This window comes from Myotis yumanensis, unplaced genomic scaffold (genome assembly GCF_028538775.1).
Source record: "Myotis yumanensis isolate MYYU_CA2020_CCGP unplaced genomic scaffold, mMyoYum1.0.hap1 SCAF_7, whole genome shotgun sequence".
NCBI classification, from domain to species: Eukaryota; Metazoa; Chordata; class Mammalia; order Chiroptera; family Vespertilionidae; genus Myotis; species Myotis yumanensis.
The window spans coordinates 69,996,157-70,014,518 of NW_027223758.1; the positions used below are offsets into that span (position 1 = coordinate 69,996,157).

The 18,362-nt window shown below is 47.3% G+C and overlaps 1 protein-coding gene across 11 annotated transcripts in view; it reads right to left on the reverse strand.

Moving 5' to 3' along the window:
- GDAP1L1 (ganglioside induced differentiation associated protein 1 like 1) overlaps positions 1–18,362 on the reverse strand; it is a 39,660-nt gene that overhangs the window by 12,916 nt on the left and 8,382 nt on the right. For 8 of the 11 annotated variants that reach the window (XM_070420901.1, XM_070420899.1, XM_070420900.1 and 5 more), the window contains one exon: positions 367–559. In XM_070420901.1, coding sequence (XP_070277002.1) covers positions 367–472 — 106 coding nt within the window. In that variant the 5' untranslated portion in view covers positions 473–559. Of the gene's footprint in view, positions 1–366; positions 560–773; positions 884–6,908; positions 7,230–18,362 lie in introns of those variants that run through there. The other 3 variants (XR_011472194.1, XM_070420892.1, XM_070420902.1) reach the window with 2 other exon arrangements.

An 18,362-nucleotide genomic window follows, 5' to 3' on the forward strand; every position in this document is an offset into this window, starting at 1 on the left:
GGCTGGACCTGCTGGTGCCCTGGCATCCTTGAAAGATCTCTACCCTAACTGTGGGACTGTTCATGCCCGAGGGGACCCTAAGGGTCTGTGGCCATGCCTGTGATTCTAGAATTTTTGAGGAAGGAAGCTATAGCCCCAGAGCTTCAAGGGGAGGGTGTCTGGACCATGTCCTTTCTCTGTAGTAGTACCAGAGTGGGGGCATTGTGGAGATCTGTGGCTATGCAGTTCCTAGGGGTATCTGAGCCCGTGATTCATCTTGGGGGAGACTGAGCCTTGCCCATGGCTCCAGTGGGTTTCCAAAGGCTTCCCAAGGCTCTGGGACCCCATCTGAACCTGCAGGGCCTCTGGTGGGGGCGGCAGCCATACCTCCTGTGAAGGTGCGCTCCACGTAGTCGATGATCTGGTCGTAGTCACTGATGATGTTGTCGCGATGGATGATGACGGGCACCTCCTCACCCAGGTTGAGCCGCATGAACCAGGGCTCCTTGTGCTCGATCTGAGGCAGGCTCACGTCCCGCTCCTCACATGCCAGGCCCTTCTCTGCAATCACCAGCCGCACCTGCAGGGGCCAGGGTCAGAGCGGGGAAGGCAGGTGGACACACAGGGACACTCTGCCCAGGTGGGATTGGGCATGTGGGGAGGGAGGTCAGAGGTCACACACAGGAGGGGACACTGTTTCTTCCAGGCCATTCTTGGGCCCCTGGGTAGGGGGCCTATCTCCCAGGGGCCTAGGGCCTGGTGGTTATGGGGCTGGGTTTCACAGCTGGGCATACCTGGGGATAAAATTCCTGGTTCTGCTGTGTTTGAGTAGATTCCTTAAACTTTCTGAGCTTCAGTCTCCTTATTTGCGAAATGGAAGTATTAATAGTACCAATCCAGTGTCTGGTGTATAGATGGCACTCAATTCCCAATTATCATTATCATGATTGGATTCTCAGCCTGGTCTCCAGGGGTGGAGTTGGCCAGAAAATTTGCAGAAATTCTTATCGTCAGGAGCTAAATTTTTCAAATTATTTGAGGGAAAAAAATGAGGAAAAAAAGAACTTGCCAACATCTATCAAGCCCTTTACTGTCCCCAAATACCTTCCCATCTGGTTGCTGGATGCTCATAGTAGCCTCTCAGAAGAGGGCAGAGCAGGGACTATCTCCTTATTTTACTGATAAGAAAACTAAAGGCCAGAGAGAGTAAGTAACTTACCCAAAGTCACACAGCAATTTAGTGGCAGACCTAAACCTGCGAGCAATGGTTCTTGACCCTCCAGACCAGTGCTCTCTGCCCTGGGGGCTCTTTCCAGGGAATCCTGGATCTGCTCCCTCTTTAGCTTTTCCCCTATGTCTCCAGAGGGTCCCAGACAAACATTTGAGCTGGTAGAAGCTAATGGAGAGCCTTGAAGTAGGGGCATGTCCTAACCCAGCCCAAAATTTCTGAGCTGGAAAACAGCAATCACCTAGTCCAACTGTCCCCTTCCTGTGAACTGAGACTCAGAAAGAAGGCTGGACTTACCCAAGGCCCCCCTGCAAAAAGATGGCAAGTGCCTCCACCCCTCCTGAGCATCAGTGTCCCCACAGCCAATAGGAAGCTCTGGGAACTGGGCATCCCCAGCCTCCCTCCCTGATGTCTGGAGTTAAAGACCCAGAAGACACAGCAGGGGGTCATGTTGGGCTGGGTGCCAGACTGTGTCAATTCAAATCCCTATAGCACTTACTTGCTGAACTTGGCTTTACAAATAGCTTTACATCTGTGTGCCTCAGTTTCCTCACCTGACCAATGGGAGTCCCAATGGCAATTCCCTCAGAGGGCTGTTGTGAGAATCAGATGATTAGTTCCTGTGGAACGGTGCCTGGCATACAGTAGAGGTAATGTATCTTAGCTACTTGCATTGGACTAGGTTTCGAAGGCAGACAGACATGGACTTAAAACCTGGTTCTGTTGTTTATTTGCTGTGTGACTTTGGGCAAGTCACTGTACCCCTCTGATCAGTTTCTGTGAAATGAGGAATGTAATCTACTTCAAGTCTGGCTCAAGGTGGAGATGGGATGATGTGGGTAAAGTCCCAGACAGGAGGTTAATACATGGTTTTTAACATCACTGTTATCACACACACACACACACACACACACACACACACACACACACCACAACCCCTGGTTGATGTCTTAGAGTGATTCATGCCCCATGCTCACAGCTAACATGAACACCCCCTTCTGTTTAGTGAACTGTGGGGAGGGAGAGGTAATTGGCACCGAAACTCACAACACTCATTCACAAATTCATTTGCTGCCTTAGCCAGAGCAGGTCCTGCAGATGGCACTGGGAGGCAGGCTCTCAAATCCTCACCCTGGCTCTGCCATGTCAATGCTGTGTGACCTTAGAGCTATCACTGCCCCTTCCTGAGCTGCCTCTTTCTCATTAGTAAAACAAGGGGCTGCAGCCCTGCAGGGAGCTGACACTACATTCAGACCACACAGGAGACAGGCCGTGGGAGGGAACTGCTGGGTCTGTCTGAGAAGGGGAGGAACCGTGGCAGAGAGTGAGCACCCGGGGGTGTATCTGTTGGGTCTAGGTGTGTTAGTGTGTGTGCCTGAGCGTGAGTAGCAACTGTGTGAATGAGCAAATGTGTGTGTGTGTGTCTGTGTGTGAATATGTGTGCATGAGTGTATATGGATGAGTGTACCAGTAAGTGTGAGTCTTCAAGTATTATATGAACACGTGTGCATTAGTGTGGACAGGAGTGAGTATGCATGAGTAAGGATGCCTGTGTATGTGTACATTTGAGCTCATGGGCAGTGACTGCCCTGGAGAAGCCCCAGAGCGGTTGAGGCTGGAGTTTGGCTGAAGCCAAGCCGCCCCGTTCCCTTCCGGCCTATCCTGGCATCCTCCTGCCTCTCCTCCTGCCTCGGAGGTCAGGCTCCGCCCAGTCATCCAGCCTCAGGGCCAAGCTGGGGCCTCTGAATGGATGGAAACAGAACCCAAACCAAGCCCTTGCCCTTGGCAAGTCCAGACATTTGGCCTCTGTCCTGGCAGGGCATCTGTCCTGCCCTGAGATTCCAGTGAGGGTGCCAGGTGGGGCTGCTGCCTGGGAAGGGGACTATCTTTAGAGGCGTAACAGTCCTGCTTGGAGCTGCCTCAGGTCACATGGGCAAGCGGCCAAGGAGACTTTCTCCTTTAGCTGAGTTGAAGGCCAGAGCCCATGCGCCATCCTGCAGGGGAGGGGAGGCAGGAGGAAGCCAGGCCCAGGGGAAGGGCATGCAGTTGCCAAGGCCATCTGCCATCTCTGCCTCCTGGGGGCCGGAGCAGACTTAGGTGGTCACCACTCAGTGTGACCAGACATCAGCCATCTCTGGACAAATTCTCTTCACTGTCATGGTCAGGCACTGTCCCTCCTCACCAAGCCCTTGTTTCTGAGGCAACTGTGATGGGTTGAATTGGTGTCTCTTCTCAGGCATTTAGTTGCTGTGTGATTTTGCAAAAGACACTTAGAGTCTCTGAGCCTTAGTTTATTTATCTCAAATACCTTGGTTTTAAATTAATAAACTTTATATTTTAAAGCAGTTTTAGGTTGACAGAATCAAATACCTTTTTTTTCAAAAAATGTAACACCTATGGCTTATAAATTCATCACTTTCCAACACTTATTTATCAAGTGCCTACTCTGTGCCAGGTCTTGTTCTAAGTTTGGGAGACTCAGCAGTGAACAAGGATCTCTGTCCTCAGGAAGCTGACATTCTAGTGGGAGAAGACAGATAAGCAGTTAATATGATAGGATATGTTAAAAGATGGTAAGTGCAACAGAAAAAAGAAAAAAATACATCAGGGTAAGAATTGGGGATGTCAGGGTACAAGGGAGACAGGTGATCATTTTAAATAGGGTAATCCATTGGGGCAGCCTCTTTGAGAAGGTGACCTTTGAGCAAAGGTTTGAATGAAGTGAGGCAGTGATCCACACAGGGATCTGGGGAAGACTGTTCCAGGCAGAGGGACAGACAGTGCAAAGGCCCTGGGGTGGGAGCATGTCTGCAGTGTTTGAAAAGGATGTGTGGGAGGAGGCCAGTGTGGCTGGAGCAGGGTGGACGGGGAAGAGGACAGAAAGGACCATGCACAGGGGCTTATAATTGAGACTCCCAGACCCAGGGTTCTAGGAATAAACTTAGAGAGTCCTTGAACTAGGATGGAAATATTACATGTTTATTTTCAGTAATCTCAAACTGACATTTAGCTTTCTCTTCTGAGTGTAGGCGATAAAGCATGGTAGTGTGAGCATGCCTGGAATATTGTCAGCCCTAGGAGTCAGATATCTTCATAACTTCACAGTTGTGCCAGTTACACTTATCACGACTTCAGTATCACAGCTGCTATCAGTCCTGCCACTAGATGTGTTATATAATGGGTTAATATAGAAACATGTCATTACATAACAAATTTGTTTTAAAAATATGTCAATAACTGCACTTCAATAAAATTGGTTTCCCTTCTAACCCAATGATCCTGTGTATATAATTTTATTCAGTTAAAAGCATTATTCTGAGAAAGGTCCAGGGGCTTCCCCTGACTGATGAGGGGTCCATGACCCAGCAAGGTTAGGATCCTACAGTAGGGCCTGAGGCCATGATGAGGACTCGGGCTTTAGTCACTACAACAGTGGTTCTCAACCTTGGCTGCACATTAGAATCACCTGGGAATCTTTTTAAAATCCTGATTTCTGGATTTTAATGTGCAGCCAAGGTTGAGAACCACTGCACTACAAGCTTCTGAGCAGAAGGGTGAGATTGCAGTTTTCACCTGTGGGCCTCCTGCGGGTGGGGTAAATGGTCAAGTGCAGCAATATGGACATAGCTGGGGGTCAGTGCCCAAGAGCTTGAAAGGCAAAAGTAGAGGTCATTTACTTCCTTGCTGCCACATCTGGGAGGGGGCTTCTGGGAGACATGCTCCATCTTGGGTGTCAGGACTGGCCCACGGCAGGACCCAGACCTGGGCCTATTACTCTTGGCAGGGGCTCCCCACAAGTACATCTAAGACAAGGGCAAACTCTGAGAGGATGAGGACAATCTTGAACCAGGCTCTCATACCATCCCTCTGTCTCCCATCCAGTTCCCACCACTGGGGCCTGGCTCCTGAGGTTCTGGGTGGGGGGAGATTCTAACATCTGGAGATCAGGCTGATTCATCTCCAAACCCCCAACAACCTACACAGAGCCTGGCACACAGTAGGTGTTCACCATGCATGTATAAAACTTATGGACGAGTCCCAGTGGGACCTTGGTTAATGTGACCTCTCCTGTACCTAGTACTTTATTGACATCCTAACACCTATTAGTAACAGAGCCTGACTCCACGCCAGGCACTGCTGTCAGCACTTTTTGTGCATCATCTCATTTCACCATCAAAATAGCCCTCTGATGAAGGTACTGCCATTAGCTCCATTTTACAGATTATAAAACTGAGGCTTTGGAGAGACAAGCAACCTGTTCAAATCCCATAGCAAGTTACTGGGGACGATGGTAATCCCACTAGAGATTGTCTGGCCTCAGAGTCTATACCCTAAACTGGGATCACTCAAAGGGAGACCGTGGACCTACAATAGGGCCTGAAGCCCTGATGAGGACTCAGGCTTTTTCCCGGAGGGACCCAGGGAGCCACTACAAGCTTCTGAGTAGAATGGTGAGATTGCAGTTTTCACCTGTGGGCTTCATCAGCATCACCTGGCAGCTTGTTAGACATGCAGTACGCTGGGTCCCACGCCAGAACTACTGAGTCAGAATCTCTGGGGTGGGACCCAGCAGTCTGTGCTTTAACCAGGGTCATGCAGTGATTCCAATGCACGACCAAGTTTGAGCAGTGCCATTCTAGAACAGTAGTCACACTGCCTCTTCAACAAACCTCTCAGCAACCCCCAGAGGGGCTGGAATTAAAGTAGCTATCATTATTATCCCATTTTCCAGAATATAAAACTGAGCCTTGACCAACACTCAAACCCAAATCTTTCGGTTCCAAGGCCCTTTTTCTTTATAGAATCCGTTTCTCCATCTGGGAAATGAGTGAATGGAACAAAAGGATCTTATAGGGACAGGCAATGGGGCCTAAATGCTGGGCCCTGACCATGGTGCTGAATCCATGCCCCACAAACACGACGGTCACCCTGGGTTAGAAATTACGCCCCTAGAGGCACTCCTGTCTTACAGGCGCAGTGCTGGGCCCTCATCCCCCCCCCCCACCACCACTCCCCCGGAAGCGGGAACCCCAATAACTCAGCACCAGGCTGTATTACCAACTGCCCCCTAGGTCCCCTGAGTCTGAGAAGTGGTCGAGAGGCTATCTGTGCCTTTAAGAACAAAACACAGCTCTACATCTGGACTGGTCTAAGAAGATGCATTAACTCCTTCCTTCTCAAGCAAGGGGCTGGGGATGGGGGGCTACAGACAGATCCCCCAACCCCCAGGCAGAGGAAGGCCCCAAATCGTGCAGAGGGGCAGAGGAACTGAAACTTGAAAGGCCTGTAGTGTCTAGGACAGCAGCAGGGAGGCCTGGCCTGCGAGGGGACTACCCGGCTGGAGGCTGGACCCCAGGAAGTGCTCCTCCTCCCTCCCGCAGCCGCCCCTCCAGCAGGCGGCCTTCCCAGCAGTGCCCATTCCCTTCCCCTTGCCTTTGTCTCTCTTCTCCACCCTCGAACAGATCTGGCCTTTCTGGGAGGGGAATAGAATGGATATTCCTAGAATTGGGGTCGGTGCTCCTGGAGCCCAAGACAGGGCCAGTCACCTCCAGGGGGAGCAGCCCAGTGCCTCTGTCCTCTGGCCTGGAAACCCCAGATTCCACCCTCCAGTCTTACACCAGGTCCCCAGGCCCCTTAACCCCTCCCCCCAAGCCTCCGAGCCACCAGGCGCATCCAGTTCCTCTGCTTGCTCTGGCTGTACCTTCTGGGAGCTGAAGGACTGGGTCCAGTGGTACAGTACCAGGCTCTCCTTGGGCCAATGGGCGGGGCTGGCCGCTTGGGGAGCGTCGGGGGCCTCCGCAGGCTTGGCTGCATCGCTCTCCAGCGCCGAGATGGGCCACCAGCTGCAGTTGGTGGGGGTCAGGTTGTTGGGGGTCGCCATGACAGCCAGGAGCAGAGGGAGGAAGGAAAGAGGCTCCGGCAGCGCGGCTCTCTCGCTCAGCATCACATGGCCTCATGGAGCCGGCCCCTCTCCTTAGCTCCCTCCCTCCCTCTCCGTGAATGTCATCACTCACCGGGCGGTGGGGGAGGCGCTAGGGGGATCCCGGGAGCTCCTTCCCTCCTCCTTGCCGTGGCCCGCCCCTGGCCCAAGAGAGATGAGCTACCAGTCCTCTCCATCAGGCTCCGTGGAAGGGTGCTTGGAGCCCCGGGGAAGGAAGCCATGCCCCCCAGGTAGCTCCTATCTGGTCAGTCCCCTGCTGATAATTCCACCATTGTAAACAAGTTCTGCCTCGATCTTCTGAGAAGCAAATATTTCTTTAGGAGAACTGGTGTTATAGAGATTCGTTCCTTTTATAAATTAGTGTCTGGAAATAGTTTGTCTCTCTTTGAAGCTGTTATTTTCTAACTTTTCTCCTGAAGGACCTCTAAGAGCAGAAGAAGAGAACAAACTATGGTTTATTGTGCATCCTGGCACTGTTCTAAAGGCTTTACAACCATCTACCCATTTAGCCCTCACAATAATCTGAATAGCCTCATTTTACAGAGGAGGAAATTGAGGTACAAAGAAGCTAAATGACCTTGCCCAAGGTCACCTAGCTAGTAAGTGGTGGAGTTGAGATTCTAACCCAGGCTATCTGGTTCCAAAGTCTTAGCCAATACGCTCTTAGCCATAAGACCATGAGAACATATTAATCTAAACAGCAGCACAGCAAGCAGTTATCAACCTACATACTTTATATGCATCATCTCATTTCATCTGCACAATAATCATTTTTCCCAGATGAAGAAGGGGAAGCTCAGAGATGTTAATCATTGGTCTAAGGTCACATCTTCACCCCAGGAGACTGAGGCACAACCAGAGGAGCCCAAAGAAACAGAGGTTACCCTAAACATTCATGAGAACTTTACATAAAGTTCCTTAATATCCCCTTCTTCCCTTACTATAAATATTGTTGTAATTTATTTACCATTGAGCAAATAGATGCACCAGAAAAATAAGCTTCTAAGTTTCCAACCCCTCCCCCAAGTCACACTACCAAGGACCCCTGGCCACATCACCCTCCAGGCAGAGAAGCATGGCTCTTGAGGAATCAATGGCGTTCCTTCGCCCATTAACAAAAGTTCTGTGGCTCATGGGTTTCTCTCTTTTTCTTTGGCTGCCAAGGAAACTTGGAGCTACATTTTCTGCTAAGTCCCAGTCACCACATTAAGCCAACCTCGTTTAGAAAATTCTCTATTTCAAAGTGTCTTGTTCAGTTTTATTGTGCAAAGAAGGATATACTGTGTCAAGAGGGAAAATTCAAATGTCTGTGAATTCAGGGGAATAAGGCTTTAGAATTCGATCAAGGTGGAAAATCTGGCCCCTGACTGTGTCTTCCACCTGATGTATCCAGGGAGCCAGACTCAGCATCACACTCAGTGTGTGTTCATCCCCTCAACAAATATTAATTGTGCACCCACCATGTACTAGGCACTTCAATGACACAAGAGACATAGTGATGAATAGGCAGTGGTCTGCTCATTGTATTTTTTCCTTAGCAATACATTTTGTTAAGAGTTTCTTATCAATACAGATCTACCCCATACTTTATAAGATCCAACATTGTATAGATGCACCATAATAAATTGAACAACTTCTACTGATGGACATATATAGCTGTTTCTAATCCTTTGTTATTAAAAACAATGCTGCAGTGAACATCTTTATTCATATGTATTTGTGCACATATTTGAGAATAATCTGTATGATAAATTCTTAGAAATGGAAATGCTGGATCAAAGAATATGTCTTTGCCAAAGTTCCTTCAGAAGAGGCAGTCCCAATTTATACTCCCCACTAACAGTCTATAAAAGTGCCCATTGCCCTACACCCTTGCCAACACAACATATTTTAAACATTTTTAAAAATCTATGGGTGAAAAATGGTATCTCACAGTTTTTATTTGCTTTTTGCCTTATTATAAAAAACATTTTCAGCCCTGGCCAGTTTTCTCAATGGTTAGAGCATAGGCCCGTAGATCGAAGGGTTATGGGTTTGATTCCTGGTCAAGGGCACGTACCTTGGTTGCAGGTTCCCCAGTCCCAGCAGGGGCCTGTGCAGGAGGCAACCAATTGATGTGTCTCTCTCATGTCAATGTTTCTGTCTCTGCCCCCTTCCCCTGCTCCTTCTTCCCTTCCACTCTCTAGAAATCAATGGGAAAAATATCCTCGGGTAAGGCTAAAATTTTTAAAAAATATTTTCAAACACATGAAACAGCAAACAAAAATAGCTCAATGAGCACCCATCATCTAGATATCATCATTCTAAAAACTTGCCAGGGGGAAACCAAGATGGCGGCGTAGGTTAACGCCGGAGTTTGCTGCCTCGAACAACCACTTCAAAAATACAACTAAAAGACGGAACGGACATCATCCAGAACCACAGGAAGGCTGGCTGAGTGGAAGTTCTACAACTAGGAGGAACCGAGAATCAGAGGAGGCGCAGTGCTGAAGTAAAATACTAAGGTGTGGAGTGCGGTTGTCTGTTTCAATCCGGAGGGAGCCTCAGACTCTGAGTTCCAGATCCGGGTGAGTCTCTAGGGACCCAGACTCAAATGGGAGAAGCAGGACTGTCTGGCTACGGTCCCTCGGAGGTTTGCAGCTGTTGCTGGGACAGAGAGGCAGAGCCCGTGGGGACGGACTGAGAGCAGCCATAACTGCTCCCTCCTCTGCCCTGTTGATCCCGTGGGACCCGCCCCGCCCAAGCCCTGCACAGAGGCATTTGCTGGATAGCCTCAGGCAAAGGCTAGATTAGCACCTCCCTAGAGGACAGAAGTGCTTCCACTGCAGACACAGCTGATTAACACAGCCAGTCGTCCTGGAGGTCAAATCCCTCTAGTATTAACTACAACAATCAAGGCTTAATTACAACAAGACTGCGCACAAAGACCACTAGGGGGTGTACCAAGAAAGTGTAAAAAATGCGGAGACAAAGAAACAGGACAAAACTATCAAGGGAGGATATTGAGTTCAGAACCACACTTTTGAGGTCTCTCAAGAGGCTTCTAGAGTCTGTCGATAAACTTGATGAGATGTACAGGAAATCTAATGAGACCCTCAATGGTGTGATAAAGGACCATCTAGAAAGTAAGCATACACTGACTGAAATAAAGAATATTATACAGACTCCCAACAGCAGACCAGAGGAGCGCAAGAATCAAGTCAAAGATTCGAAATGCGAAGAAGCGAGAAACACCCAACCGGAAAAGCAAAATGAAAAAAGAACCCAAAAATATGAAGATAGTGTAAGGAGCCTCTGGGACAGCTTCAAACGTACCAACATCAGAATTATAGGGGTACCAGAAGATGAGAGAGAGCAAGATATTAAAAACCTATTTGAAGAAATAATGACAGAAAACTCCCCCCACCTGGTGAAAGAAATAGACTTACAAGTCCAGGAAGCGCAGAGAACCCCAAACAAAAGGAATCCAAAGAGGACCACACCAAGACACATCATAATTAAAATGCCAAGAGCAAAAGACAAAGAGAGAATCTTAAAAGCAGCAAGAGAGAGAAACTCAGTTACCTACAAGGGAATACCCATACGACTGTCAGCTGATTTCTCAACAGAAACTTTGCAGGCCAGAAGGGAGTGGCAAGAAATATTCAAAGTGATGAATAGCAAGAACCTACAACCAAGATTACTTTATCCAGCAAAGCTATCATTCAGAATTGAAGGTCAGATAAAGAGCTTCACAGATAAAGAAAAGCTAAAGGAGTTCATCACCACTAAACCAGTATTATATGAAATGCTGAAAGGTTTCCTTTAAGAAGAGGAAGAAGAAAAGGGTAAAGATACAAATTATGAACAACAAATATGCATCTATCAACAAGTGAATCTAAGAATCAAGTGAATAAATAACCTGATGTACAGAATGAACTGGTGATTATAATAGAATCAGGGACATAGAAAGGGAACGGACTAACTATTCTTGGGGGGAAAAGGGGTGTGGGAGATGTGGGAAAAGACTGGACAAAAATCGTGCACCTATGGATGAGGACAGTGGGTGGGGAGTGAGGGCGGAGGGTAGTGTGGGAGCTGGAAGGAGGGGAGTTATGGGGGGAAAAAAAGAGGAACAAATGTAATAATCTGAACAATAAAGATTTAATTAAAAAAAATAAAATAAAAAATAAAAAAAATAAAAACTTGCCAAATGTTTAATTTGGGGTAGAGAGTTTGAAGTATTTTGAAATAAAGTATAGGCATCATGATATTTCACTCACTAACAACTTCAGTATTACTATATATCTAACACAGGTCAGTTTCTTACATAAACCAACACATTTTTCACATTTAAAAAAATAACAATAAGCCCCTAATATCTAGTTCATAATTAAATTTATCCAGTTGTACCAAAAATGAATGTCTTCATTGCTGGTTTCAACCAAGATCCAATCAAGGACCATGTGGTAAATTCTGTTGTTACACCTTACGTCCTAGAATGGTCCTCACTTTTTAAAAGTTTTTTCCCCATAACCTTGACTCATGAAGAGACTGGTCAGCTGTCTTGCACAATGCTTCACTTTAGGGAGCATTGGTTGGTCATTGTGGTATGTCCTTTAACTTATCATACTCGGCCTTGTATTTCCTATAAACTAGTACTTAGATTTAAAGGATAGATTAGATTCAGGTTTAACATTTTGGGGGCGAGAATTTAATACTTGATAGGCTGTGCTGTGTGCTTCATTTTGCCTCACTTCAGGAGGTCCATAATATCTTGTTGTTCCACTATTAACGATGCCAAGTTTGATTACTGGGTTATTTTTTTTAAAAAATATATTTTATTGATTTTTTACAGAGAGGAAGGGAGAGAGAGATAGTCAGAAACATCGATGAGAGAGAAACATCGACCAGCTGCCTCCTGCACATCTCCTACTGGGGATGTGCCCGCAACCCAGGTACATGCCCTTGACCGGAATCGAACCTGGGACCTTTCAGTCTGCAGGCCGATGCTCTATCCACTGAGCCAAACCGGTTTCGGCTGATTACTGGGTTATGGTGGTGACCACATCTCTCCATGTTAAATGTTTATTCCCGCCCCCCCCCCCCCCCCCCGAACCTTGTGGGCATCCAGTTCCTCATCAATTGATGGTCCTTGACTGTACCAATTATCAGGGATTGTAAAACGATTTTCTAATTTTGTCTTTTCATTTGCATTTATCAGTTGGCATTCTCTATTTGAATTTTATTAATTATGAATGAAGCTGACCATCCTTTTAAATGCTTAAAAGCCATTTACATTTATTTCCCAGCAAATTGTCTGGGTTTCCGTGGGACCTGGGCAATTATAACACAGCATGATGAGTGCTGACTGGGGTGAGGACAGGGGTTGTGGTAGAGCTGGGAAGGAACATCCAGCTTGCCCTGCCTCCTCAGGTGCTGACCGTGCCAGTCAAGGCTTTCAGGTGCAGTGGCTCTCAGTATGGGTTTCTCTGAAGCAGATCCAGAGACAAGAATTCAAAGACAAGCAATTACTTTGGGAGAGAAGGGAAATCCCGGGAAATGAGACAGGAAAGGCAGCCAAGGAAGGTGTGTTGTCAAGCAAGTTAGCACTGTGAGCAGCTGGAGCTTAATCACACAGGGAAATTCTGAGGCTGGTATAAAACACCTTGGCATTATCTCGCCTGAGGAGGAAGAGAGCTGGGGAATTTATATACCCAGTTGTCAGTCATTGCTCTAGGAGTGCTCCCAGGAATGTTAACTCCCCAGCAGTTCAGGCTTGTCCTGCAGTTGGCAGAGTGGGTTCCAGTGACCACAAAAAGCCCCCTGGCAATAAATATGGGTGCTAGCAGCTGGGGGTTAGCTTGTGTGCACTGAAATGGTAAAAGTGTGTGTGTGTGTCGGGGTGGGGGGAGGTTTGGGGAGAAACCGGTAGGGCATCTGTTCAGGGGCCTCCAAGCAGAGATGCTAAGGATGAAGAGGAATTAGCTAAATGAAGAGAAGATGGGGAAGGGATGCATGCTCCAGGCAGAGAAAGCAGGTGAAAAGGCCCAGAGGTGAGAGTGTGGATGGTGTATTTGAGGGACTGACAGCTATTCATCTGGCTGGAGGCAGAGGTGAGAGATGAGGCTGAGTGGTGATGTCAGGCCTGCTAAGCCACCTTTAGGAGTTATCACATGTTGAGGGTACTGGGAAGTTTTAATCAGGGAAATAACATCCAGTTTGGGTGCCAGAAATCTTAAACAGCCTGAAGTACTTATAGTGACAGTCCCATGTATTAATTCACACTGGGAGCTAAATGTTCCTTCTCAGTGATGGGATTATTCATGCCCTTTTTCCATGGCAACTAGGGATGGACTTGCCACCAAGAGGTTGCCATTGAATGTGAACTCAGCACAGTGAGATGGGAGCCTCAAGGAAATATTTCACTTGGGTCCACTACTGGTAGATTATAATATATGCCACTATCCTATATAATAAAAGGCCAGGGACCATAAGCATAACGACCGGAACAACTGCTCAACCAGTCGCCATGAGGTGCATTGACCACCTCTCGGTCCCTGCCTCCCCTGCCTCCCCGCAGGCTCCTAACCGAACGCAGCATGGCGAACAGGGAACCACAGCGAATGGGGGGCGGGGGGGGCGTGGGGGGTGGCGGTGGGGCGGGACTGGGGACTGGTGAGCAGCAGCGGGGGCGGGGGTGTGGGGGGGCGCGCGGCGAGCAGCGAGGCAGTGGTGGCGAGCATCGTGGGGAAGTGGCAGCGAGCGGTAGCGGACATGGCCCTGATCACAGGCTAGTAGGCCTAGGGATTCTACGCGTGCACAATTTTGTGCGCTGAGCCTCTAGTCTATAATAATAAAAGAGTAATATGCTAATTAGACTAGACAGCTGAATGACCTTCCTGATGTCCTTCTGAACAAAGCTGTGGCAGTAGGGGCCAAGGCAGAGGCGATTAGGGGCGATCAGGCAGGCAGGCAGAATGGTTAGGAGCCAGTGGTCCCGGATTGCAAGAGGGATGTCTGACTGCCAGTTTAGACCCGATCCCACAGGGATTCCTGTGGGATTGGGCCTAAACTAGCAGTCGGACATCCCCCGAGGGACCCTGGATTGCGAGAGGGTGCAGGCTGGGCTGAGGGTGCAAATTTCGTGCATCGGGCCTCTAGTAATATAGTAACAGCCATGAGGGTTTTCCTGTGAAGCACTTTACAATCATTATCTGAGGTGATATTTTTATTATCCTGATAACACAGATTAGGAAACTGATGTTCAGATGGATGAAGTTATCACTGGCCCAAAGTCAAGAGCTAACAAACACCCAAGTCTATAGACAATAGAATTCTAAGTGTCCAGACAGATAAATGAGAGTATATTCATTCCATGAAACAATTTATATCCACTAAATGAGAAAAATTACAATTAAAAGATTACAATTAAAAACAGGTTATCCTATATAATAAAACCCTAAAATGCAAATCGACCGAACAGTGGAACGACTGGTCACTATGACGTGTACTGACCACCAGGGGGCAGAAGTTCAATGCAGGAGCTGCCCCCTGGTGGTCAGTGTGCTCCCACAGGGGGAGTGCTGCTCAGCCAGAAGCCGGGCTCATGGCTGGTGAGTGCAGCAATGCTAAGGACTCCTTGGGGGATGTCCACCTGCCGGCTTAGGCCCACTACTCCCCCCCGCCCCAGGAGCACGCCTAAGCTGGCAGGTGGACATCCCCCAAGGGGTCCTGGACTGCGAGAGAGGGCATAGTCCGGGCTGAGGACCCCCCCCCCCCCCCCCAGTGCATGAATGTCATATACCGGACCTCTAGTAATAATTTACTCTAAAAGTCCTCTTTAGCTTAGGTTACTATAATATTTAAAATGTAAAAGGCTACCAAAAAAGTATGTGCAATTAAATTTTTAAATATTATAGAAGGATAGTCAATAAAGTAGTTATGTAGTTAGACTGGGGTGGGTATAGATAGGAATAAAAGGGAAATTCCAAGTGATTTTTTAAAATTGGATTTTCTGGTTTTTCTAGTATTGTGAACTGAATTATAGCCCCACAAAATCCATATGTTTTAGTCCTAAACCTAAATTTGACAGTATTTGGATATAGAGCCTTTAAGGAGGTGATTATGGTTAAACTGGGTCATAAGGGTGGGGCCTTAATCCAATAGGACTGGTGTCTTTATCAGAGGAAGAGACACCAGAGATCTCTCTTCTCAATCAAGCACCAAGGAAAGGCCATGTGATGACATAGTGAGAAGGCAGCCATCTGCAAACCAGAAGAGGTCTCACCAGAAACCAACCCTGGTGGGACCTTGATCTTGAATTCCAGGTTCTAGAACTGTGAGAACAATACATCTGTTACTTAAGCCACCCAATTTGTGGTATTTTGATATGGCAGACCAAGCAGACTAACACACCTAGATAGAAGTGCATTATTTCTATCTTAAAAAAATAATTCAAAATTGTTAAAAGAGATACTGCTTGATTTCTGCCTTATATTATTAGGGACAAGCTGGCCCTGGTCTTTGAACTATAGGAAAAAGGGAAGGAATTAACATGGTCTGAGTGTCCTTTAGCCAGATTCTTTACAGAAATCCCACAAGAAGAAGAGTACTAAATTCCACACCTGACAGATGGGAAAACTGAGGCTCAAAAAACACTAAATGCTGCCGAAACCGGTTTGGCTCAGTGGATAGAGCGTCAGCCTGCAGACTGAGGGGGTCTCAGGTTCGATTCCGGTCAGGGGCATGTACCTGGGTTGCGGGCACATCCCCAGTGGGAGATGTGCAGGAGGCAGCTGATCGATGTTTCTCTCTCAATGTTTCTAACTCTCTATCTCTCTCCCATCCTCTCTGTAAAAAAAAAATCAATAAAATATATTTAAAAAAAACAACAACACTAAATGCTTGACCCAAAATCACCAGCTAGGAGGCAGAAGAGCTGGGAATGGGGTCCAGATCTATCTGATCCTGATACACCTGAGCTCTTTCTCCTCATGCCACTGCCCCCATATGCAGATGCTGAAATGGTCACAGACACAGATTCGGTGCGTGTGGGTGACATCCTTCAGCCTGGACAGATCACTCAAGAGACTTTGCTTCTAAGTTCTGAGCAGATAGATGGCTCTCCTGGGAGTTAGAAGGTGCCTGAAGGAATTCTTTGTGAAAAATCCTACTGGCTAATGCATCTAATTTCTACGTCTGTTACATCAGGGCCTGCTGACTGAGGAAGCTACAGAGACCAGAGAAATGCTATAAACATGAGGCGGACCAGGTATGAACCCACAGGATGTGGTGGAGACTGTGAAGACCAGAGCATGAGTTCCACGCTACAGGGACAGCTGCTCCTGGCTCTAGCCAATAGCTATTCTGGATTTTCAAGAACCTGGGAATCCAGATATTTGTTTTGAAATTGCTCATTTTAAAATTTGTTGATAAATTTTTAAGAATCAGGCATAACAAAATATATTTGTGGGTTGCATCTAAGCCTTTACATTGTCCGTTTGTAGTTTCTGCTTTAGATAATTGTTGTCACAATCCTGGAGGCAGTATGCTAGTTAACACAGCCCTGTAACTCATAAACTGCTCAATCACAGCAACTTTACACAGAAGCTCATTTTTCAATCACATAAAGTCCAATTAGCAGCATGGGGGGTGGGGGAAGGAGCAGGGAGTTCTGTCAATCTTCCCATGTGGCATCCAAGATCACCAAGGCACTGATATCCAATGGTCATTGAAATCCAAAGGGCAGAGAGTGAAGAAAGAGAGCAGAGGACCATGGAAGCACTCCTCCTTCTGCCCACGTTCCCTCAGTCAGAATTCAGTCCTGTGGCTGGCCCCCTAAAGGCTAATTGGAGCTGGGAAACATAGTGCCTGGCCTGTGCAGCCCCTTTCCAACAACTCTATCCTATGGACTGGGGACACAGATATCTGGGGGATGATTACCCATCTCTTCCTCATGTAGTTAATATCATCTCCATTTTGCAGATGAAGAAACAAATCTCAGAGAGGCTAAATGAGCCATGAGAAGTTATGCAGTCAGGAGCGCTGTCTTTCTGAGACCAATCCAGGGACATTTTCTCTATCTCAGTGTTTCTCAAACTTGCCATCTCATAAGAATCAGCTACATCACTTGTTGCACATACAGATTCCTGAACCTTGCCCCAGACCTTGAATCTGAGTCAAGGAAGACTATGGTAACCTGTATTTCCATCAAGAATCCCAGATGATTCTTATAGCAGGCTCTACACCAGGGGCTACAGCTTAGACCAGCCGTGGGCAAACTACAGCCCACAGGCCGGATCCGGCCCGTTTGAAATGAATAAAACTAAAAAAAAAAAAAAAGACCGTACCCTTTTATGTAATGATGTTTACTTTGAATTTATATTAGTTCACACAAACACTCCATCCATGCTTTTGTTCCGGCCCTCCGGTCCAGTTTAAGAACCTATTGTGGCCCTCAAGTCAAAAAGTTTGCCCACTCCTGGCTTAGACTCATCTGGGGAGCTTTGTGAATGCTAATCTCTTGGTACCAACCCTAGAAATGCTGACACTGACATTCTGTAAAACTTCCAGGTGACAGGTAACTGTGATGTGCAGCCCGGACTCAGAACCACTGCCTCTGCTCCCACACCACACTGGATGGTTGTCAGAGCCACCTGAAAGAGCTTTTCAAACTAAAGCAACTAGAGAGAAAGAGCGAGACAGAGAGGAAGAGGGGGAGAGAGGGGGATCAAGGGGAATGAGAGAAATAGATATAGAGAGAGATAACATGAGTGAGAACTAGCAGTGAAAAACCTCTTCAAAAGATTCTAATGTGCAGTCTGGGTGGAGACCTACTGAAGAAATGGATCAGAAGATTCTTAATCAGTATGTTTGGATAAATCTAACTTTCCGTATTTTTAAAGCATCCCAAGGAATTGTGATACCAATCCCTAAGGCTCTGCTACTCCAAGTGTGGTCTAAAGTATCAGCACACTGCCCTGGCCAGTTTTGCTCAATCGTTAGAGTGTTTGCCCTTGGACCGAAGGTCAATGGTTCAATTCCTGGTCAAGGGCACAAATCTCAGTTGCAGGTTCGTGCCCCAGGGGGGCATGCAGAAGGCAACCAATCGATGTGTCTGTCAGATCAATGTTTTTCTCCCTCCTCCTCCTCCCTCCCACTCTGAAAATCAATGGAAAGAATATCCTCGGGTGAGAAAGAAAGAAAGAAGGCGAGAGAGGGAGAGAGGGAGAG